This window comes from Sciurus carolinensis, chromosome 3 (genome assembly GCF_902686445.1).
Source record: "Sciurus carolinensis chromosome 3, mSciCar1.2, whole genome shotgun sequence".
NCBI lineage: Eukaryota > Metazoa > Chordata > Mammalia > Rodentia > Sciuridae > Sciurus > Sciurus carolinensis.
In genome coordinates this window covers 34,328,753-34,354,161 of record NC_062215.1, presented here as the reverse complement: position 1 = coordinate 34,354,161, position 25,409 = coordinate 34,328,753, and the positions used below count along the sequence as shown (strand labels likewise).

The following is a 25,409-nucleotide window of genomic DNA, read 5'->3' as shown; positions in this document are numbered from 1 at the left end:
GTGCCAAGAAAGCAGAACTAACAGAATGAGTGCCCCATCAGGGAGCCCAGAGTATCAGGCAGAAAAGAGAATTCAATTGACCTAAACACAGAGCATTACTGGTGAACAGGGCACAGCATCTGACCTGGCAAGAAGTCTTTTTGGAGGTAACAATACCTAAGCTGTACTCTGAAAAGTTATTAAGATGAAATGTGGAAGGCAAAAAAGGCAATCCAGTGCAAAGAGGCTCGACAAGATACAGTGTCATGTTTGGCTTTAAAAACATGCTAATAGGGCTGGGGTTGTGGCTCAGTGGTAGAGCGCTTGCCTGGTATGTGTGAGGCACGAGGTTTGATCCTTAGCACTGCAAGTAAATAAATGAATAAAGGACCATCAATAACAAAAAAAAAAAAAAAAAAGTGCTACTAATGGCATGGAAGTTTAGTGAAGAAAAGAGACCAGCTAGAATGATAATATAGGAAATCAAGAAGATGTGTAACTAAGAAATCAAAGTAGAAAAAGAAAAAAAGAAAGGTTAAAGGTATATCATTTGTATTTTCTGAATAATTAGATAAAAACAACAATACCCTAGTTTCTGCTTAAATAATATGATAATGGTAGGCAAGTGCTCTACCACTGAGTTGTATAATACATGCATAATGTATTGTATAACCCAACAAATGAGTACTTTTTTGATGTTGTTACCAAGGCCGGGGATGTAGCTCAGTAGTAGAGTGTTTACCTAGCATGTATAAGGACCTGGGTGCAATTCCCAGAACAAAAAAAAAAAAGGAGGGGATAGAAACATGGACTGAGAAAGAGCTTGAGATGCAGTTCAGTGGTAGAGTGCCTGCTTAGCACGTGTGAGGCTCTGGCTTCAATTCCCTGTACTTAATTAAAAAAAAGGACTAAGGGAAGAGCAACCCTAAAAAACTAGACTGGAATTAGGGTGGCAATATGAAGATATGGTTTTCTTTAAAAAAAAAAAAAAAACAAAAAACAACAACAAAAAAAAAACCCAACTTCCTAACTCTGTCTACTGAAAGAGTCAGTTTAGTAGCAAGGAACATAGCTAACACCCAGATCTTGCTTTGTAAATAGCATTCCTTGCCAAAAGAAAGCAGAAACCTTGCAGAAATTGATATTAGGCAGATTAGTCATGGAAAACTGCAAGGCAAATCTGAGGAACTCTATTACACCAGAAAGTAAGGTACTACTCAAAAACCAATGGGAATATGGTGAAAGCACAGAGAAACACTTTGAAAAGGGATCTCAGTGCACTTTGGGACAATTGAGAACCAAAATGAATGATGAGAGAAATAGGTAACACATTGAGATGGATGGAAAAACAAGTCCAAGTCCAGACTGATCCCTTTTTTTTTTTTGGACACCAGGTCTTGCTCTTTTACACAGGCTTGCGTTCAATTCTTGGCCTCAAGTAATCTTCCTACCTCAGCCTCCCAAGTTACTGAGACTACAGGTGCACACCACTGTACCTAGTTTTGAGTTTAAAAAAAAAAAAAAAAAAGATTTTTTTTTTTTCAAAGGGAAAAGTACATCTTAATAGATGAATTACAATATAGAAAAGTCTCACCAGATGCAGTGGCCCACACCTGTAATCCCAGTGACCTGGGAGGCTGAAGAAGGAGGATTGCAAGTTCAAGCAAAGCCAGCCTCAGCAACTTAGGGAGACCTTGTCTCAAAATAAAAAATAAAAAGGGCTAGGGATATAGCTCAGTGGTAAAGTGTCCCTGGATTCAATCCCTAGGACCAAAAAAGAAAAAAAGAAAGAAAAGAAAAGAAAGATTTAAAAAAGAGAAATCTTCATCTTATAATCACTACAGTAATATTTGAATTGGGCAACAAACAACTAATGATAAAATCACTAGGTAAAATATTATTAGGGGCCAGGTCTGGTGGTAATCCCAGGAACTCAGGAGGCTGAGGGAGGAGGACTGCAAGTTGGAGGTCAGCCTCAGAAACTTAGCAAGACCTTGTCTCAAAACATAGAAGACCTGGGGAGGTAGCTCAGTGGTAAAGTGCCCCTAGGTTCAATCCCCAGTACCTCCTTCCCCCAAAAAAGAGTATTAGGGGACAGGAAATTCACATGATGTACAACAATCATCCCATAGACCACTCACTAGTTGCAAAAGGAAAAAAACAATTGTACAATGGAAAATCTGATGAATATTGTCTTAACCAAATGATCAGATTCAACTCCATCAAATAATAGAACAGACTGACATAATGTGCCTCCTAAATCCATTCACTGAGAACACAACAGAACCTATATAACACTCTTTTAAGAGGTGATTGATCAATTTAAATGTTATTTTCATGAGAAAATAATAAATCTAAATTAAGGGATAGTTTGCAAAATAACAGGCCTGGATTCTTCAAAAAATGCCAGTCATGAAAGACAAAAAAAAAAAAAAAAAAAGGTGAAAGCTAGGTGTGGTGGCACACACCTGTAATCTCACTATTCCAGAGACTGAGGCAGGAGAAGAGCAACATCAAGGCCAATTTCAGCAACATAAGTGAAACACCATCTCAAAAGTATATTTGAAAAAGGTCTGCAGATGTAGCTTAATGGTAGAGTACTTGCCTTGTATGCCTAAGGCCCTGGATTGAATATCAAGAACTGGAGGAAAAAAGGATGAGAATGACTCCAGAGTAAATTAAAGAGATGATAATTCTATATAAAGTGTGAGACTTGATTAAATTCTGGATATTAAAAACAAAACCGCTCTAAATTATATAAGTGAGACAACTGGGTAAGTCTGAATATGGACCAGACATTAGAAAACAAATTGTATATCAATTTTAAATTTCTCAAGTATGATAACTGTAATGTGATATCAAAATACCCTTATTATTAGCAGATACATACTAAAGAATTCAAGGATGAAATCTCTGAGGTCTTCAAACAGCTCTCAAAATTATACAACAAAAATTGACTAAAATTAAAAACTTGAATAATCACAAAAATATATATATATACACATATATATGTATGGGGGCAGGGAATCAAGGAGGGGCAATCGTCTATGAAAATAAGATAAAACTAACGTGTGGTGATCACTGCACTATTCTTTTTTTTTTTTTTTTTTTTTTTTTTTTTTGGGTGCTGGGGATCGAACTCAGGGCCTTGTGCTTACAAGGCAAGCACTCTACCAACTGAGCTATCTCCCCAGCCCCTGCACTATTCTTGAAACTCTTTGGAAGGTGTGAAAATTTTCAAAGATATATTATTTTTGAACAGCTTAGAAGGTTTAAATTTTTTAAATCAGCAATTACAAAAATGAGAAGCCAAGGAATAAGAGATAAGATGAAAAAGTAGCAAAGCAGAATCACAGCAGTTAAGAGGGCAGACTTTCAAAATGCTGTACAGTTCTATAGCTTCAATGCAACAGAGAAGTAAATTAAGGATGAACTAACTAAAGACCACAGGACTTAGCAATGGGGAAGTCAGTGATGACATAGGGGACAAGAGTTTCACTGAAATAGTAGAGTTATATGTCACAATATAGTGAGAAAAAGAAAAAAAGTTGAAAAAGAAGAGACTGTAAAGAACTTCAAGTTCAGCTATGAAGAGGAAATGTGAAAGAAACCCTGAGAGAAGGAAGGTTTTGTTTAGCTAAATATGTCAGAGACAAATATATAAATAAAGAAATAAATAAAGAAAGAAGTCAGGAGTGCTGGGACTGTAGCTCAGTGATAAAGCATGTGGTTAGTATGCATGAATCCCTGGTTTCAATCTCCAGCACCAAAACAAAAGTGCCTGAAAGGCAGAAAGTGCCTGAAAGGCAGAAAGAGAGATTAGCCTTGGAAATGAAGAACAACACATGTTTCACTAGGTCTGGAAAGAAAACAGTAAAGACAAGTAAAAGTGAAATCAATAAGCTATGGGGTAAAGGCTAGAAAAGGAAGTTGAAGGAAATTACATCTGATGGTCTCAAATACGCAGTTGGCTAAAAGGAGCAAGAGGCTAAGTAAAGGTTTGAAACAGTTGTAGTGAGTGAAAGGAGTTATGTAAGGACATGTAGAAATAGTGTTGGGGAGTACTAAGCATCCAAATGAGTTGAGATCAGAAATAGGAGGTGAGGATTATGAATTTTTCCCAATAGCAAATCCACATGTTTGTATAATTTCTGTCAGTGATGCTCAATAGCTGAGATAGAGGAATAAAGGCACACTGACAACTGAGTTCACTCAGATTAAGACTTCCACGAACATAAGGTCAATGGGGTTATCAAATGAATGAAACTGATTATGTGATCAGATTGAATTAAGAAAAAGGAAATAAAGAGGTTAAGACCTTGACACCAAATGGAAGTAAAAACTGATGGATTAAGATAATTGAAGACTCAGAAAGTTAGGCTACAAAATAGTTGAATAAAAGATGTGGATGTGGGGTGGGGTTTGGGGTGGGGACTTAACTAGGTATTCAAGTCTTCATAAATTTGAAAACAAAACAAGGAGATGGTAGATAAAGAGAGAAAGAAGTGGTATAGGCTTAAATCTCAAAGAGAAAGAGTTTTGACCAAAAGGCAGATGAATAATTTTAAGTAAAAGTTTGGGGATGTGGCTCAGTGGTAGAGAGCACTTGCCTAGCATGCAATAAAGAGGTCCTAAGTTTGATCTCCAGCACAAAACAGAACAAAACAAAGTGTACCCATTCTTCCTTTGAATTACATAGTAAATAAAGTAAGAGGCAGAACCTCACATCTTAAATGGAAAATACTAGTATCTAGTATATCTCCTGGCATATAAAAGGTTCTTAATTGGTTCAATAAAGGGCGGAATGGGAGAAGAATGGTCTTTTTTTTAAGTTGTTGATGGACCTTTATTTTATATATATATATATATATATATATATATATATATATATATATATACAGTTATTTTATATATATATATATATATATAGAGTTCTGAGAATGGATCCCAGTGCCTCACACATGCTAGGAAAGAGCTCTGTAACCCCAGTCCAGAATGGCCAGTCTTGTGTACTACAAACATTTGGTCAAAGGTTCTAAAATGTATAATGCCTGCATTATATTATTTTGCTTCCAGAATATATTTTTGTTTCCATTGGTAGGGTAGGGACATGGTTGTTCGTAGCCTGTTCCTCAACATTCTACCATGAGCAAATATTCAAATGGAATCATTCCTGTAATAAACAATTTGATAAAACCAGGCAGAATGTCCAGTTGCAAACAACTCAATTAATATAACAGGACATCTGGTTCTTCTCTGATTATCTTTAAGGTCAGGAAGAGGCCTTACCACATATCTCTGTCACCAGGATAATAAAATGGGAAGAAAAAACTCAAAAGGAGTCTGAAGTCACCTAATCTAGGCATTTAGATATTAAAGCCCGGGGTTTGTAACCCTACGTAATCTCTTCACTTTCATTATTTTTGCTGTAAGCTTGTTTCCAAAGACAACCAACAAGGAAAGAGATACTATCTGATCCTCTAGACATGCTTGGGGGAAGAAACCTCAGGAGGGGGAAGGAATAATAACCATGTAGGAGAGGTGAGAAGCTTATATCTTAGATACCTGGGTCCTAAATTAAGATTTTTCAATATGCCACCACAACCCACCATCAGTGGGGAAAAACACAACCTTTCCTTCTTTTCATTAAAGACACTTCTGTCAGAAACATATTTCACTCAAGGGATAATTATGTCTAATATGGACAGCCCTGATTATCAGATATGAACAAGTAATATATCAAAAGGAATGAATTAGGAAGGCACAGAGATACAAACCAAAGGAATGAACAACCTATTCAATGAAATAATATCAGAAAATTTCCCAAACCTGAAGAACGAAATGGAAAATCAAATACAAGAGGCTTACGGAACACCAAATGCACAAAATCACAACAGATCCACACCAAGGCACATTATAATGAAAATGCCTAACATACAAAATAAAGATAGGATTTTGAAGGCTGCGAGAGAAAAGCATCAGATTACATATAGAGGGAGACCAATATAGATTATCAGCAGATTTCTCAGCCCAGACTCTAAAAGCTAGAAGGGCCTAGAACAACATATTTCAAGCTCTGAAAGAACATAGTTGCCAACCAAGAATCCCATACCCAGGAAAACTAACCTTCAGATTTGAAGACGAAATAAAATCCTTCCATGATAAACAAAAGTTAAAAGAATTTACAAATAGAAAGCCTGCACTACAGAATATTCTCTACAAAATATTCCATGAGGAGGAAATGAAAAACAACAATGTAGGTCAGCAAAGGGAGGAACTACCCTAAAGGAAAAACCAATCAAAGGAGAAACCAAGTCAAGTTAAAAACCAAAAATAAGCCAAAATGACCAGGAATACAAATCATATTGCAATAATAACCCTGAACATTAATGGCCTAAACTCATCAATCAAGACATAGACTGACAGAATGGATCAAAAAGAAAGAGCCAAAATGTTGCCTGCAAGAGACTCATCTCATAGAAAAAGACATCCACAGACTAAAGGTAAAAGGATGGGAAAAAACCTACCATGCACATGGACTCAGTAAAAAAGCAGGGGTTTCCATCCTTATATCAGATAAAGTGGACTTCAAGCCAAAGTTAGTCAGAAAGGATAAAGAAGGACATTTCATACTGCTTAAGGGAACCATAAATCAGGAAGACATAACAATATGCCCGAAACAATGGTGCATCCCTGTACATCAAACAGATCCTTCTCAATTCCAGGAATCAAATAGACCACAATACAATAATTCTGGGTGACTGTAACACACCACTGTCACCGATGGATAGATCTTCCAAACAAAAACTAAACAAAGAGGGCTGGGGAGATAGCTCAGTTGGTAGAGTGCTTGCCTTGCAAGCACAAGGCCCTGAGTTCAATCCCCAGCACCGCAAAAAAAAAAAAAAGAAAACTAAACTAAGAAACCATAGAACTCAGTAACACAATCAATAACTTAGACTTAACAGACATATATAGAATATTCCATCCATCAACAAGTGAATTCACTTTTTTCTTAGCAGCACACGGAACCTTCTTGAAAATAGACATGTTATGCCACCAAGTAGCCTTTAGTAAATGCAAAAAATAGAGATACTACCTTGTGTTCTATCAGAAATCAATGACAAAATAAAAAACAAATTACTCCAACACCCGGAGACTAAATAATATGCTATTGAATGAAGCATGGATAACAGAAAACATCAGGGAGGAGATAAAAAAATTCTTAGAGGTAAGTGAGAATGACGATACAACATATCAAAATCTCTGGGACACTATGAAAGCAGTACTAAGAGGAAAATTCATTGCATTGAGCGCATTCAAGAAAAGAATAAAAAGTCAACAACTAAATGACCTAACATTACAGCTCAAAGCCCTAGAAGAAGAACAGAACAACACCAAAAGTAGTAGAAGACAGGAAATAATTAAAATCAGAGCTGAAATCAATGAAATTGAAACAAAAGAAACAATTCAAAAAAATTGACAAAACAAAAAGTTGATTCTTTGAAAAAGTAAACAAAATAGACAAACCCTTAGCCACACTAACAAAGGAGAAAGAAAACTCAAATTACTAAAATTCGTGATGAAAAGGAAATATCATGACAGACACCACTAAAATACATAACATAATGAGAAGCTACTCCATTATACTCCAACAAAATAGAAAATACCAAAGACATCGACAAATTTCTAGAGACATATGATCCTCCCAAACTGAACCAAGAGGACATACGCAACTTAAACAGATCAATATCAAGCAATGAAATAGAAGAAGCCATCGAAAGCCTAACAACCAAGAAAAGCCCAGGACCAGAAGGATTCTCAGCCAAGTTCTACAAGATGTTCAAAGAAGAACTCATTTCGATATTTCTCAAAGTATTCCAGGAAATAGAAAAGAAGGAAAGCCTACCAAACTCATTTTATGAAGCTAATATCACCCTCATACCCAAACCAGACAAAGACATATCAAGGAAAGAAAATTTTAGATCAATATCTCTGATGAATATAGACACAAAAATCCTTAACAAAATTCTGGCAAACAACATCCAAAAACATATTAAGAAGAAAGTGCACCAGGATCAAGTGGGGTTCATCCCAGGAATGCAAGGTTGGTTCAACATCCGGAAATCAATAAATGTAATTCATCACATCAATAGACTTAAGGATAAGAATCATATGGTTATCTCAATTGATGCAGAGAAAGCATTCGAGAAAATACAATATCCCTTCATGCTCAAAACACTAGAAAAAATAGGGATAGTAGGAACATACCTCAACATTGTAAAGGCTATTTATGCTAAGCCCACGGCCAACATCATTCTTAATGGAGAAAAACTGAAAGCATTCCCTTTAAAAATGGGAACAAGACAGGGATGCCCTTTTTCACCACTTCTATTCAACATCGTCCTTGAAATACTAGCCAGAGCAATTAGACAGACTAAATAAATTAAAGGGATGAATTTAGGAAAAGAGGAAAACAAGTTGTCACTATTTTCTGATGACATGATTCTCTATTTAGAGGATCCAAAAAACTCCTCCAGAAAACTTCTAGACCCATAAATGAATTCAGCAAAATAGCAGGATATAAAATCAACATGCATAAATCTAAAGCATTTTTATACATAAGTGATGAAACATCTGAAAGGGAAATGAGGGAAACAACTCCATTCACAATAGCCTCAAAGAAAATAAAATACTTGGGAATCAATCTAACCAAAGAGGTAAAAGATCTCTACAATGAAAACTACAGAATACTAAAGAAAGAAATTGAAGAAGACCTTAGAAGATGGAAAGATCTCCCATGTTCTTGGATAGGCAGAATTAATATTATCAAAATGGCCATACTCCCAAAGGTGCTATACAGATTTAATGAAATTCCAATTAAAATTCCTATGACATTTCTCACAGAAACAGAAAAAGCAATCATGAAATTCATCTGGAAGAACAAAAGATCCAGAATAGTCAAAGCAATCCTGGGCAGTAAGAGTGATGCAGGAGGTATCACAATACCAGACCTTAAACTCTACTACAGAGCAACAGTAACAAAAACGGCATGGTATTGGCATCAAAATAAGACAGGTAGACCAATGGAACAGGATAGAAGACATGGAGACATACCCACGTAAGCAGTTATCTCATACTAAACAAAGGCACCAAAAACTTACAATGGAGAAAAGACAGCCTCTTCAACAAATGGTGCTGGCAAAACTGGAAATCCATATGCAGTAAAATGAAATTAAACCCCTCTCTCTCACCCTGTACAAAAACTCAACTCAAAATGGATAAAGGATCTAGGAATTAGGCCTGAGACCCTTCACCAAATAGCAGAAAAAGCAGGCCTGAATCTCCATCATGTTGGCTTAGGACCAGACTTCCTTAACAAGACCCTCATCGCGTAAGAAATAAAAGCAAGAATGAATAAATGGGATAGATTCAAACTAAAAGGTTTTTTCTCAGCACAGGAAACAATCAATAATGTGAAAAGAGAGCCTACAGAGTGGGAGAAAATCTTTTCCACACACACTTCAGACAGAGTGCTAATCTCCAAAGTTTATAAAGAACTTAGAAAACTTTACACCCAAAATACAAAGAACCCAACTGATAAATGGGCTAAGAAAATGGGCAGACACTTCACAGAAGAAGACATACAGGTGATCAACAAATATATGAAAAAGTGCTCATCATCCCTAGTAATTAAAGAAATGCAAATTAAAACCACCCTAAGATTTCATCTAACTCTAATTAGAATGGCTATTATCAAGAACACAAGCAATCATAAGTGTTGGCATGGATGTGGGGAAAAAGGCACACTCATACATTGCTGATGGAGTTGCAAATTGGTGCAACTGCTCTGGAAAGCAGTATGGAGATTCCTCAGAAAACTTGGAATGGAACCACCATTTGACCCAGCTATCCCACTCCACAGTTTATACTCAAACGACTTAAAATCAGCATACTACAGTGATGCAACCACATCAATGTTCATAGCAGCTCAATTCACAATAGCTAGATTGTGGAACCAACCTAGATGCCCTTCAATTGACGAATGGATAAAGAAACTGTGGTATATAAACACAATGGAATATTACTCAGCCACAAAGAATAAAATTATGGCATTTGCTAGTAAATGGATGAAGCTGGAAAATATCATGTTAAGTTTTAGGTCAAGTCCAAAAACCCAAAGGCCAAATGTTTTCTCTGATAAGTGCATGACAATATATAATGGGGATGAGGGTGGCAGGGGGAAGAGAAGAATGAAGAAACTTTGGATGGTGCAGAGGAAAAAGGGGTGGGAGGAGGTGGGGAACAGAAAGCAGAATGAGACAGTATTACCCCATGTATATGTATGATTACATAAATGGTGTGAATCTACATTGTGTACAACCATAGAAATGAAAAGTTGTATCCCATTTGTGTACAACGAATCAAAATGCAGTCTGTAAAAATAATTTTTTTAATAAAAGAAAGAAAAAAAAGAAATGGATTTAAAAAAAATGAGGGAAAAAAGAAATCAAATACTAAGAATCTTAACAAATACTTCTTTCAACATTTCTGAAATACACATTATTATTCTGTAAATAACAGGTTTTTACAGATTAAAAAAATCATTAAACTAAAATAATTCCAATATGAATGCCATATAGCAGCTACTTTAAATTGAAGAGTCATTTATATTGCTTAAATGAAAATCAGGAAGGAAGAAGAAAAAGACCAAAATAAAACAAATTCTATAATTTAAAAAAAAAATGTCTATGATTTTAAATGTCTAGGGGGCTAGGGATATAGCTCAGTAGGTAGAGTACTTGCCTTGCAAGCACAAGGCCCTGGGTTCAATCCCCAGCACCGTGGGGAAAAAAAAAAAAAAAAAGTCTATGATTTTTTGGGGGTAGAGGGGTGCTAGGGATGGAACCAAGGTCCCCAAGCACACCAAGCATGTACTCTATGTCTAAGCAACACCCCCAGCACACTGATTGTCTTCCCCATTCCCCATACTGGGGATCAAATAAAGGGTTCACTTGTACTGGGCAAGTTTTCTACCACTGAACTACATATCCAGCCCTTTTCTACTTTTTTTTTTTTAGTTGTCAATGGACCTTTTTTTATTCTTTAATATGCGGTGCTGAGACTCAAACCCTGTGCCTCACACATACTAAGCAAGTGCTCTACCATTATGCTATAACCCCAGCTCCCCCTTTTTTAACTTTGAGACAGGATCTTGCTTATTTGCCCAAGCTGCCTTCAAACTTGCAATCCTGCTGCTTCAATCTCTGAAGTAGCTGGGATTACAAGCCTGCATCACTAAGCCCAGGACATTGACTGTCTCTTGGGGCTTTTATTTTAAGATATTAGACACTTTTTAGAAATCAGTCCCATGCAAAAAAAAAAAAAAAAAAAAAAAAAGCCAGAAAAATCCCTAGTACCACAAAACAAAAACAAACAACAACAACAACAACAACAAAAACAAAAAAAGAAATTGAACATAATTATTCCATCTTCAGTTAAACTAGGAGACACAAAAACCCCACACCTCAAAAGGTACAGAGACAGAGTGTGGATAAAACAATGGTTCGTGACTTAGTAGAATGGGATCAGATCAAACCTAAGTGCCTACAAAGAATAAAAACACAAAAAAATTGATTCCATCTACAGAAACTTTACAAGTTTCAAAAAATAGAGGCAAAAATATACAGAAAAAAATTAGAAGACAGGCACAGAGGCACAAGTCTGTAATCACAGCAACTTGGAAGGCTGAGTCAGCAGGAGGATCACAAGTTCAAAGCTAGCCTCAGTAACTTAGCAAGACCCTCAGTAACTTAGTGAGACTGTGTCTCAACATAAAATATAAAAAGGGCTTGGGGCGGGCTGGGGTTATAGTTCAGTGGTGAAGTGTTTGCCTCACATGTGTGAGGCACTGGGTTCGATCCTCACCACCACATGAAAATAAATAAATATAAAGGTTAAAAAAAAAAAAAAAAAGGGTGGGGGGCTGGGGTTGTGGCTCAATGGTAGAGCACTTGCCTGGCACGTGAGGTGTTGGGTTCAATTCTCAGCACCACATACAAATGAACAAAAAATAAAGGTCCATTGATCACAAAAAAACATTAAAAAAAAAAAAAAAAAAAAGGGTCAGGGATGTAGCTCAGTGGTAAAATGCCCCTGGGTTCAATTCCCCAGTTCAATTCCCCAGTACAAGGGGAAAAAAAATTAGGGACATTAAAGACTGCAGAAAGTCAAAGATAAAAAGCTAAAATCTGAAAATCTGTATAAGGAACAGATAAAGCAAAAAGATTTGCATCCCTACACTAAACAGTGAACTACTCCTAGGAAAGCATGCTCTCCAGAAAAAACAAAAGGGTAAAGGGTAAGATACAGAGTGAGGTACTAAAGTAAAAAGTTGAATTTAGTCAAAGTCTACAAGTTGAAAGGTAAGTTCTCCATCTCTTCTCTCACTCAGTTCCAGAATAAGCTTTTACAAACAAGGATTTTTCCCAAATGATATGCCTCAGAATATAATACTTAAAGCACTATTGTTTGGAGGTTCTTAGTTAATTAACAGCTAACTATTTGAATGTCCTACAAAGAAGCCTACACAGATCAGCTTTTCAAGAGTACCAATCTTAAAAAGGAACAATTGGTGAAGGATAGCAGGCATCTAAAGAAAGTCTCTAATATGGACATAAGAGACAAAAATCAAAGTCAAAACAGAAATTCAAAAAAGAGACTACATGAAAGAAAAGACAACTTCAAGAATTATTTAAAAAAAAAAAAAATTATTAAATGGGCTAGAGTTGTGGCTCAGTGTTTGTGTGGCATTCATGAGGCCCTGGGTTGGATCCACAGCATGAAAGGAAGGAAAGAAAGAAGGAAAGAAGGAAGGAAAAAAAAGGAAGGAAGGAAGGAAAGAAAGAAAAGGAAAGAAGGAAGGAAGGAAGGAAGGAAGGAAAGAATTATAATTAAAACCTTAGCTGGGTGTGGTGGTGCATATCTGTAATCCCAGTGGCTCAGGAGGCTGAGGCAGTAGGATTGTAAGTTCAAGGCTTGCCTCAGGAATTTAGCAAGGCTCTAAGCAACTTAGCTAAGACCATGTTTCAAAATAAAAAGTAAAAAGGGCTGGGGATATGACTCAATTGTAAAGCACCACCCCTGGGTTCAATCCCTGGCACCAAAAACAAAACAAAACAAAACAAAAAGACAACAAAAAATAAAAACAAAAACCTCAGAAGAGGCTGCAGATGAAGTTCAGTGATAGAGCACTTGCCAACAACGTGTGAGGACCTGGGTTCAATTCCCAGGATCTCAAAAGACAAAACAAATAACAAATCCTCCTCAGAGGGATAAGAGAAGATAATGACATAAAACAGACTGCTATAAACAGAAAGCGACAAGGACTAAGTGTGCTGGTGCGTGACTATAATCCTGGCAAGAGGTTGAGAAAGGAGGATTCCAAGTTCAAGGCTGGCCTGAGGAACTTATGAGACTCTGTATCAAAATAAAAGACCAGGGATATAGCTCAGAGGTAGATTGCTCCTGGGTTCAATCCCCAGAAACCCCCCCCACACACACACACACAATCAGCGAAAAACTGATCTTGTAGTAGTTTGGAGTAGAATGATGGTCACCATAGACCAGAGAGAGTAGGATGGAGGGAGGGATGGAAAGGTTGTTCAAATGGTATTCACTCAGTCACCGTTCTAGAAGCAAGAAGTTCTGGTGTGCTATTGCACAATAGGGTAACTATAGGTAACAATAAACATCACACATTTCAAAAAGCTAGAAGAGCCAGGGGTGGTGGTAGACAGTTATAGATCCAGCTACTTGAGAGGATGAGGCAAGAAGATCATTTGATCACGACTGAGCCCAAGAGTTTGAAACCAATCTGAGCAACACAGTGAAACTCTGACCACTCCCACCCCCACTCCCATCCCCACCGCCACAAAAAAAAAAAAAAAAAAGAGGTAACAGAAAGAACTTTTGAGTTTTCATCACAAAGAAATGACAAATGTTTAAAGAGATAAATATGTTAACTGGATTGAAACATTATGCAGGGTGGGGTGTAACTCAGCATCCTAGCATGCACAAGGCCCTGAGTTCCATCCCCAGTACCACACACACAGACACACAAAAACCCTAAACAGTCAAATAAGTACAAAGGCATAATAAATACTCAAATATGCAATAATAAAGAAATTCTCAAATATGCAATTTTTATAAAAAATTTACCATTATACTCTTTCTCAACATGCTATTAGCAGAAGGAAACAAGGCATAACTAAGAAAAAGGATGATATATATAACTATAATACACCAATACAAAAAAATGAAAAGAAAAAAAAAGAAAAAGGATGATATGGGATCCATAAAACAGGATCCAATATTGAAGGAGCCAACAATCAATTCTAAGGACCATAGTGAAGAGACAGTCAGTAATGACAGGTGTGCCGAGATCTACCAGTCCAGATGAAAACAGGGGAATAGGTTTCTAAAGAGAGGCCTCTAAGAAAATAAGTGGAACTGATGGATTATCTAATAAATCTGCCCAAATCTGAGATTTATAGTGTTTCAAAGAGTTGTTGAAAGGTGTGAGACAATATTAGCAAAGTCAAAGCAAATGGAAATCACCAACATGGCTAAGTGATTGGACCACTACCACACAATGAATTCATGATAACTAGCCAAAACAGTACTTTTTTTTTTTTGGTGGTGCTTGGGATTGAACCAAGGGCCTTGTGCATGCTAGGCAAGCACTCTACCAACTGAGCTATATCCCCAGCCCCCAAAACAGTACTTTTAAGTTTAGTAAATATTTTACTTTACTACTTGGTCTTCTTGTAAAGAGCATATTTACAGTAATATACTGACATTGACTTTTTTTTTATTCTAATCCCATGGGGAAGGGGCCCTGACTATTCATTTATTAATTTTGTGGTAATGGGGATTAAACCTGGGACCTTGCACAATCCAGGAGAGCACTTTACCACTGAGCTACACCCCCAGCTCCTGACATTGACTCTTGCAAAATTATTTCTCTAGGCTAAGGCCAATAATTGATATTCTTATTTCAATTCCCCAAGCCTTTTCACATTATTTTATTGAACTAAAAACTTTTTAACATCAAGCATTTAAAAATAAAAAAAGTTACACACACACCCACAAAGTCAAAGAAAATGAACCAAAATGAGAGGATATAGAAAAGGGAGTGAGGAAAAAAGAGAGATTAAGATCCTTAATTATTATAATAAGTCAACACATAATTCTAAAAGTGAACTAAGAGATAGCAGTATATGCTAATTACTTAACAATATGGAGACCAGGTATGTGTGATGGCACACATCTGTAATCCTAGCTACTCAGGAGGCTGAGGCAGGTGGATTCTAAGTTTGAGGCTTGCCTGGATAACTCAGACCCAGTTTTAAAATAATATTTAAAAGGGGGATAGAACTGGGCGTGGTGGTGCATGCCTGTAATCCCAGTGGCTCAGGAGGCTGAAACAGGAGAATTGCAAGTTCAAAGCCAGACTCAGCAACTCAGTGAGGCCCTAAGCAACTCAGTGAGACCCTGTCTCTAAATAAAACACAAAAGAAGGTTGAAGATGTTACTCAGTGGTTAAGTACCCCTGGGTTCAATCACTTATATATAAAAAAAAAAAAAAAAAAGGCGGGAGGTGGGCTGGGGATATAGCTCCATGGCAGAATGCTTGCCTAGACCTGAGTTACCTGAGTTTAACCCCTAGCACCACCACCACCACCAAAAAAAAAAAAAAAAAAAAAAAAAAGAGAGAGTGAAAGAGAGAGAGAGAGAGAGAGAGAGAGCAAAAACAGATTTACTTCAGAGAACTGAAAGTGCTCTCCTTTTCATACTCACTAAGCAGAAATAAAACAGGAATAAAAATAACAAAACATACCTCACATTCTAAGAGGATAATTATGTTATAAATTCTTCCCCCTGCCCTTTGGTGCAAGGGATTAAACTCAGGGCCTCAAGCATGCTAAGCACATGCTCTGCCACTGAGCTATAACTCCAGTCTCCAGAAACACACTTGTCTTCCCCACCCCCCACCCCCACCCTTTGGTGGTTCTAGAAATTGAACCCAGAGCTTCCTGCATCCTAAGCAAGTGCTCTACCACCGAGCCACATTTTCAGCCCCTCAAAACACACTTTTTTGATGGAGAATTTAAAGTTAAACTTTTACAGCAATAAAAAATATAGTGTGGAAGGGAAAGAAGTGGGAGGAGGGAATCACCTTTTTAAGCACCTTCATGGCAAATATTTTCCCAGTATTTGCTCCTGTTACTTTTCGTACTTGAAAAACCTGGATAAAGAAATAAGAATCTGTTATAAAAAGCCAAACTATGTGAGTTATACTCCCTTAATTCCTATTTATATGAAACAATTAAAACAGTAGTTTATATTGTAAAATCTAGCACCGTGAAGTAGTATGTGCAAAAACGATCAGCTGAAATAGACCACATTTTAAAATTTACTAGTGAGATCTGTTAAACATGGAACTTTCCTGTTCTGCTGCCATCTGTTGGCAATGATGAAAAATGACCATCTAATGATGAAAACTGCTACTTTAACACAAAATCTCAGTTTACTTAGAATAAACTATAGTCAGAGTTCCCAGAAGCACAACAAACTTAAAAATTATAAAATACTTCATAAATTTATTCCAGAGATGCCACTGTTCTTGCTTCATATAAAACTGCTTCACAATAGTTGATAGGAAATTGCCATTTGCCGACTGCATTAAAAAATAGTTAGCTATAAACATTTTCAAGCAACAGTTAAAATACATGAATTTGAAGTGCATGTGCTACACATTTAAGATGATCAAAGCATATGACATGTCCTTAAGCTAAAGAATAAACTACAAATGTCACACTTTGCAAAAATTAATACTATTCAATAATATAAATAGTTATTAAACTAACTCCTAACCAAGATGTTACCTAAATTCTGTCTCTTGAAATACAATGGCTAGGTGTAAGTTTTCTTGGACAGAATATATGAAGGTGAGATCTTGCCTAGGGCAAAACTATGAAACTAAATTTTCCTCTTCTTTCTTATTTTTTCAGTTTCCCTAAATTCCATGTATCCAGGTCACTGCAAGTCAAAGAAAATCAATTGAGATTAAGATCTCGGTAATCGATAATTTAATGTGCATGTCTCTTGAAAATAGCAGTAGTTTGTATTTAAAAGGATACTTATTAAAAAAAAAGAAAGAAAAAAAGATACATATACAAGGTATCATTTAGCCAAAGGAAAGAAATCAATCCTCTCCTATGAGACTTTGCCTCGCACAGTGCCTATTTATTTAACAGATACTGACCATCTATTATGTGACAGATTTTTACCTGTGTGGTGGAAGGAAGAGGAAGGAAAATGGAACTATTTACATCCCTCAAGTCAAACCATATCCTTTGCTGATGGCTAACAAAGATTAAAGATAACTGCTAGAACAACAGTATAAAAAGTAATCTACCCAAAATAGACAACAGCTCTCATTTCAAAAATACTTCCTACCTTTCCATAGCCCCCTTTACCAAGTACCCGAAGTAGCTCAAAACATTCTGGTCTGATTTTCTCTGGCCCTCTGTTCACACTAGTTTCTGAGATTTCAAATTTCTCACAATGTTCCATGCCACTGGGAAGAAAAACACAACCAAAAGTAAATTTGCAAAAAGTGACATTCTCTTCAGCACACTGTCAGAAAGGAGAAGAAAATGGAATCCAATTAAATAAAAGAAAAAAAAATACATTAGAGTAAAATTAGTTATTTGTGTTCTAAGTAAACTGACTTAATGATACAGCAGACAAAGATCAGGGTGGGTTGATAATTGTCTGCTTGTTCACAGAATGTGCTAATATTTATTTTCATAAGCATCAAGCACCCCCAAACTAAGGGAAATTAGAACAAGTTTATTAAGGTGACAAAGGAAAAATCTTCTAGTTATTCAAATTTGGTTCATTTAAAAGGTCCATGAGATTTACATCATTTGGCAACTTCAGCAGAAAATCTAGGCTCTTTCAAAAACTACCCAACTAGTTCATCTTTAATTTTTTAAAATATTTTTAGTTGTCAATGGATCTTTTATGTTATTTATTTATATGGGGTGCTGAGTATCAAACCCAGGGCCTTGCACATGCTAGGCAAGCGCTCTACCACTGAGTCAGAACTCTAGTCCCTAGTTCATTTTTAGGCTACAAAAATTCTTGGCACACACCTGTAATCCCCACAATTTGGGAGGCTGAGACAGGATAATCACAGGTTTGAGACCATCCTGGGCAAGTTGATGAGATACTGACTCAAAATACAAAATTAAGCTGGGAGAGGTGGCACATGCCTATAATTCCAGCAGCTAGGGAGGCTGAGGCAGGAGGATCACAAGTTCAAAGCCAGTCTCAGCAAATTATCAAGGCCCTAAGGAACTCAGGGAGACCCTATCTCTAAAAAATTATATTAAAAAGGGCTGGAGATGTGGCTCAGTGGTTAAGCACCTCTGAGTTCAAACCCCAGAATTGGCATAAATAAATACTCCAAAAGGGGTGGCAACTGTGTCCGTCATTTCTGTTTCCTATATGAGTGATCTATTTCTCGTCTCCTCCCACACCAAGACTTTTTACCTGAGGGTAGGGTGCAGAGCAGATTAATCACTGTACTTCCTCAATACAGTTTGTTTAAAATGACTTAAGGGGCTAGAGTTGTGGCTCAGTGGTAGAGTGCTTGCCTAGTATGCCTGAGGCCCTGGGTTCGATACTCAGCACCACATAAAAATAAATAAAGGTATTGTGTCCAAATAAAACAAAAACATTTAAAAAAATGACTTAAGATTGCATGGATCTGTTTTAATCATGTATTAAAGCAAAACTAGACACATTTGTTTTTTTTTTACAATTTTTTCATAAAAAAGGTTAGAAATACAATTTAGATTCATTCAATACACTATGAATTTGAATGAATAGCTTTTTCTCAAAATCTATACATAATATTAAAACTCTGGTTATGTTATTATATTGATCAAATTTTGTTACCAAACTTAAACCAAGTCTATAAACATAACTAGATACTTAAGAACAAGTTACTGGAATCACTTGATGGCTATGAACTAGAAATAGTGTAACCTACTTGAAAGAAAGAGAGCACAATGAAAATCTTTTCATATAAACTTACAGTTCATATGGTCCAACTCCCCCATGGTCCATGCTTTCATTTAACTGACCCTGAAAAATATGTTAAAGTTTTAGAAATAAATAATCACATACACATAAAATTAAAAAGTTTAATGTTTTGTCTTACAACTGAGAAAGAATGAATTAAATAAACGATCTTAAAAATTCTCTATACTTTAAATCAGAAAATATGGTGGTAAACAAAATAAAGCAAACAATACTATGGGGGCTTAACTTTTAATTTTTTCTTCACTTTTAATTTCTTCCCTTCCCTCCACATTTTTTGCTTTTAATTTCACATGACAACTAGACTAACGGAGGCCACTCATTCATTATCTCAAAACAAAATCAACTGACATTTCCTTCAAAAATAACATGTATCTATTAAAAATATATTTGTGTGTATTATGAAACCAAAGGCACGACATTCTGGTTATTAAATCAAATGATTTACACAAAGTGCTATTCTGCTATACTTCTGTTAGGAAGCCTAACATAATGCTCTAAACTAAGTCTAAGATAATCACAACTAGTCTAAGATATGTAATGTACAACGGAGCTAATCAGGACAAAATAATTAAACAACATATTCAAATATTTAGAATTCATGCTGGCTAAACATTTATTCTGACTATAGAGTAAAGGAGTAGAAAATTTAATTAACCTTATACTCTCTAGCAATGAACAACCCCAAAATGAAATTAGGATAACTTCATTCAGAATAGCATCAATAAGAATAGCTTAGAAGCCAGGTGTGGTGATGGACACTTGCAATTTCAGTTACTTGGAAGAATGAGGCAGGAGGATCACAAGTTCCAGGCCAGCCTTGGCAATTTAGCAACACTCTGTATCAATAAATAAATAAATAAATAGGGTTGGGGATGTAGATCTGTGATAGTGCACACCTGGGTTCAATGCTCAGTATTCCCACCCCTCAAACAAGAAGAGCTTAGAAAAAAAAGTAACACAAGTGGCAAGGCTAGAACAGTGAAAACCATAATGCAGCTGGGCACAGTGGCACACAACTTTATTTACCCCAGCAACTTGGGAAGTTAAGGCACAGGGATTGAAAGTTTGAGGCCAGACTCTCAAAATAAAAAATAAAAAGGCGAAGAGATGTAGATTAGTGATAAAGTGTCCCTGTGTTCACTCCCCAGTATCAAAAAGAACAAAACTATAAAACATCAATGAAAGAAAATTTTTAAAGATTTAAATATTCCTGTGTAGGTTCCCTGTTTATAGATCAGAAGACTTAACATTGTTAAGATCACAATACTAACCAAAATGGTCTACAGAATTGACTGAATTCTATCAAAATCTGAAGTTCTGTTCTTGAGGAAGTTGACAAGTTGATCCTAAAATTCATACAGAAATGAAAAGGACAGGGCTGGAGTTGTAGCTCAGTTGTAGAGATCTTGCCTAGCATGTGCGGGGCACTAGGTTCAATTCTCAGCACCGCATATAAATAAAAAATAAATAAAGGTCAATTGACAACTAAAAATATAATATGTATTAAATAATTATATACATATATACATTATATACATATATACATATATACATATACATATATACATATATACATAAAAAAAATAATGCAGGGGTCCCGGAAAAGCCAATACAATCTTGAAAAAGAACAATGTTGGAGGACTAACATTTCTCAATTTGAAAATTTAAGTTGGGTGTGGTAGCACATCCCTGTAATTCCAGCAATTTGGGAGGCTGAGGTAGGAGGATTACAAGTTCCAGACCAGCCTCAGCAACTTGGCAATGCCCTAAGCAACTCAGCAAGACCCTGTCAAAAACAAGGGGGGGGGGGGGGGGGGCTGAGAATGTGGCTCAGTGATTAAGCACCCCGGGTTCAATCCCCAGTACCGAAACACAAAACAAAACTTAATACATGGCTATAGCAATCAAGACAGTGTAGTAGAGGCACAGGACAGATATGGAGATCAAGGGAATGGAATTGAGAACATGGATATAAACCCTTTCATTTACAGTCACTGATATCGACAAAGATGCCAAGAATGTTCAGTAGGAAAGAGTCAGTTTTTCAATAAATGGTGCACGGACAACATGCAAAAAATAATCATTTGTATCCTTACTTTACAACAATCATAAAAATTAACTCAAAACAGGTATGACAACATGTGCCTATAATCCCAGCAATGTGGGAGGCTGAGGCAGGAGGATGGCAAGTCAGAGACCTGTCCCAGTAACTTAGTGAGGCTCTAAACAACTTAGTGAGACCCTGTCTCAAGAAAATAAAAATTCAATTATCAGTAACAACAACAAAAAACCCTCAAAATGGATCAAAGATTTAAACATAAGAGAGAAAATGCAGAACACAGGTAATGAAGTAGGTAATGATTTTCTTAGACACCTCACTGAAAATACAAATAATTAAAGAAAAAGAACTGATCACCTAGATTTACTGAAAATTAAAAATTTTGTCCTTCAAACCATACTATTAAGAAAGTAAAAAGAAGCTGGGCACAGTGGTGCATGCCTGTAATCCCAGTGGCTGGGAAGGATTGAGAGTTCAAAGCCAGCCTTAGCAAAAGTGAGGTGCTAAGCAACTCAGTGAAGACTGTCTCTAAATAAAATACAAAACAGGGCTGGCTCAGTATGGAGCCAAAGTCCCCACTGGGGAGTTCAATCCCCAGTACCAAACAATAACAACAATAACAACAACAACAACAACAACACAAAAAAAAGTGAAAAAATCTAAAAAGTGAAAAAAGGTAGGCACAGTGGCCCAAGCCTATCATTCCAGTGACTCCAGAGGCTGAGGCAGGAGGATCACAAGTTCGAGGTTAGCCTTGGCAATCTAGCAAGACCCTGTCTCAAAGAAAACAACAACAACAACAACAACAAAACTGGGGTTAGGGGTACTGGGGATTTAATCCAGGAGCAATTTACCACTGAGTTACACCCCCAGTCCTTTTTATTTTTTATTTGGAGACAGGATCTCACTAAATTGCTGACGATGGCCTTGAACTCAGGATCCTCCTGCCTCAGTCTCCGGAGCCATTGGGATTATAGGCATGCGCTACTGCTCCTGGCTCAAAATTTAAAAATTTTTAAGTGGAAAGGGGGTCTGGGGGTGTTGTTCAGTAGTAGAGCACCTCTGGGTTCAATCCTCTCAGAATAATAATCATAATCATAATCATAATAAAAAAATTAGTAGGAATTCAGTTACTGGTATAAAATATAGCTTTAAAATAAGAATTACTGAATAGTCTGATTATGAACACTTTCATTTTACACAAGAGTATCAGTTTAGAAAAGGCTCTAAAAAATCAGAAGTCTTCAAGTTAAAATTTTAGAACAATTTCAAAGCAATTAGGCTAACATATCTTTCTTAAAGGTATCAGTATATAGCCAAAATACACAATGAAAACTGGTAGTATTCTTAAAGAAAAGGCATTCAAAAGCCTAAAAACACAAAATTTAGTCATCATTTGTTCATGGTATAAACTCACTATTTTAGTCATAATTTGTTCATGTGTGAAGAAGTCAGGATAAAGTGTAAAACCAGGATGCATGTATGTTTCATGATTCGAGTGATGCAAATGGATAAGGCACTATCAAAGGGGAAAAATAATTCTCAGAAGTTTCAACTGTATAAAAATTTCACAAGGGTGGTGGGGATGGTTATGGTTAGTTTCTTTGGTCTCTGTTGCTCCATATAATCACCTATGATGGTTTTACATTAAAGACAAAAGACTAACTTCTCCCAGATGTGATAAAAGTGGTATTACATAATTGCTTTTTCTTTAATGTCCATTTTACTTAATTCTAAATTAAAGACCACAGAGTAGTTAACACTGAACCATAACTTTGAAGCCACCTCACAAGATATGCCCTGTGGCTATGTTTCATTTCCGGACCTGGTCAGGCCTGTAACACCACCTGCTTCTGTGCTTATAACCTCCAACCGTTACCTTCTAGGGCAGACACATAAAAGGTACAATTTTTTTTGCAACTCACTGTTACCTTTAGAAAAGTCTCACACCAGAAGAATGAAGCCAACATTTTATAATACATACTGAAGACATTCTTTCACAGGAAACTTCATTAAGAATTTTTTCTGCTCTCAAGTTTTATGATTCATTCAATACTTTTTCTGTGTGCCACTATGACTGACAAAACAGAAACCTGATCACCTAAGGTACTATACAAGATACACTGTTTCAAACTAGCCCACCAGAATGACTATTTGCAAAGTTTTAAATAAAAAAGTATACAAATTCAAATTAATATGCTTATACCTAATGAAAGAGAGCACATTTTATAAAAATTTAAATAAATCACCCTTAATCCAGATATTTGTTAAATCGATTATCCATGATTGGGGTATAGTTCAGTGGTAACGCACTTGGCCTAGCATGGGTCAAACTAGGGGTTTGATTCCAGTGCACACATGCATGCACATGCACCCTATAAAAGGTTTTTAAGAAATTAATTATCCACTTGTCTGAATGTCCACATGTACTTCCTTATGAGATTCAGTAATTCAGAGGAACTGGGAGAAAGGGATAAACCTTGCCCAAAATCTCAGCCTATCTAAAAATAGTTGCTGCTTTATGTTAATTACATATCACAAGACAAGACAATTGCAGATGAGGTTTTTCTTCTATAATTTTTCAAAATCATGAACATTTGAGTATATACTATCTATGTAATACTTAGTTTTTCAAAAATATTAAACATTCTGCTTAATAAAAATATGAAATCTGAAACTTGTATAGTAAGCATTTTATGATTATTTCTTTTTTTTATTTGGGGGGCAGTCTGGGGGATCGAACTCAGGGGCACTTGACCACAAAGCCACATCCCCAGTCCTATTTTATTTAGAGATAGGGTCTGAATTGCTTAGTGCCTCACCATCGCTGAGTTTGGCTTTGAAATCACAATCCTCCTGCCTCAGCCTTCCAAGACGCTGGGATTACAAATGTGCATGACTGTGTCTGGCCTTTAAGATTATTTTAAAATTTCAACTAGTAGAGTAAAAAGGATTTTATAACTGCATACAGTACAAGGTGTATAGCTCAGAAGTAGAGAGTCTGCATAAGGCCCTGGGTTCAATCTCCAGTACTGGCCAAAACAAAACAACAACAACAGAAAGAGCCTGGTGTGTTGGCACACACCTAAAATTCCAGTGGCAAGTTCAAAGTCAGCCTCAGCAACTTAGCAAGGCCCTAAGCAACTTACCAAGACCCTGCCTCTAAATAAAATATAAAATAGGACTGGGGATGTAGCTCAATGGTTAAGTGTCCTGGGCTCTATCCCTGGTACCAAAAAATAAATAAATAAACAAAGTAGAGTGGAACATCCTGTAATACTCGGGAGACTGAGACAGGAAGATCCCAAGTTGGAGGCCAGCCTAGGCAACTTAGTCAAACCCTGTCTCAAAATAAAAATTAAAAAAAGGGCTGGGGATATAGCTCGGTTGGTAGAGTGCTTGCCTTGCAAACACAAGACTCTGGGTTCAAATCCCCAGCACTGTCAAAAAAAAAAAAAATTAAAGGATTGGGGGTGTAGCTCAGTGGTAATATGACCCTGGGTTCAATTCCCAGTACAAAAAAAAAAAAAAAAAAAATTACATTACAGTTTTCTACTATTCTTTTAAGATGATACAGAAAGCAGAGCAGCATAAGATATTTTCACAATCTAATAAAATTCTTTGGAGGAAAACTTTCACTTAGTTTCAACTCAAAAAAGAATCCCCCATCAGAACTCTTACCCATTGGTTTTATTTATTTGTTTGTTTGTTTATTATTTTTTAATGTGGTACTGAGGATCCAACCCTGTGCCTCACACATGTGAGGCAAATGCTCTACCGCTGAGCCACAACCCCAGCCCCCATTGATTTTCACACACTACTATATTCCCCTGAAGTGTTCAATCAGGGTTTGTTTTGTTGTTTAATTAGATGACAGACATTCTTCTCCTTTATCCATAAATATATCAATTTAATCTCTTCATCATTTACTCTCTGAAAAATTAAGCTATGTAAAAACTTACACTTACTAATACAGATTCACTCAGTGTAACATAACTAAAAAGGCATATAGGATCAATGATTAAAAACAGTAACAACAACAAAAAATCCATGATGCTTCAGGTCTAAAAATATTACAGCTGCATTTATTATTAAGTTTCTAGGTATAGATGAAGGTAAACTTGAATAAATGGTTCACTGGCAATGAGTAGCACTGACAAACTATACTGCCATGAATTAGCTAACTTCTTAA

General features: G+C 36.3%; 1 protein-coding gene and 1 non-coding gene across 9 annotated transcripts in view; both read right to left on the bottom strand.

Moving 5' to 3' along the window:
• Rps6kb1 (ribosomal protein S6 kinase B1) overlaps positions 1-25,409 on the bottom strand; it is a 57,696-nt gene that overhangs the window by 29,375 nt on the left and 2,912 nt on the right. For 7 of the 8 annotated variants that reach the window (XM_047542873.1, XM_047542867.1, XM_047542870.1 and 4 more), the window contains exons 2-4: positions 19,151-19,200; positions 17,503-17,623; positions 16,220-16,288 (exon numbers count right to left, since the gene is read on the bottom strand). In XM_047542873.1, the coding sequence (XP_047398829.1) occupies positions 16,220-16,288; positions 17,503-17,623; positions 19,151-19,200 (240 nt within the window). Of the gene's footprint in view, positions 1-16,219; positions 16,289-17,502; positions 17,624-19,150; positions 19,201-20,429; positions 20,505-25,409 lie in introns of all 8 variants that reach the window. The other variant, XM_047542868.1, reaches the window with a different exon arrangement.
• Trnaa-agc (transfer RNA alanine (anticodon AGC)) lies at positions 14,675-14,747 on the bottom strand. The gene has a single exon. It is a non-coding gene; the product is annotated as a tRNA-Ala (tRNA).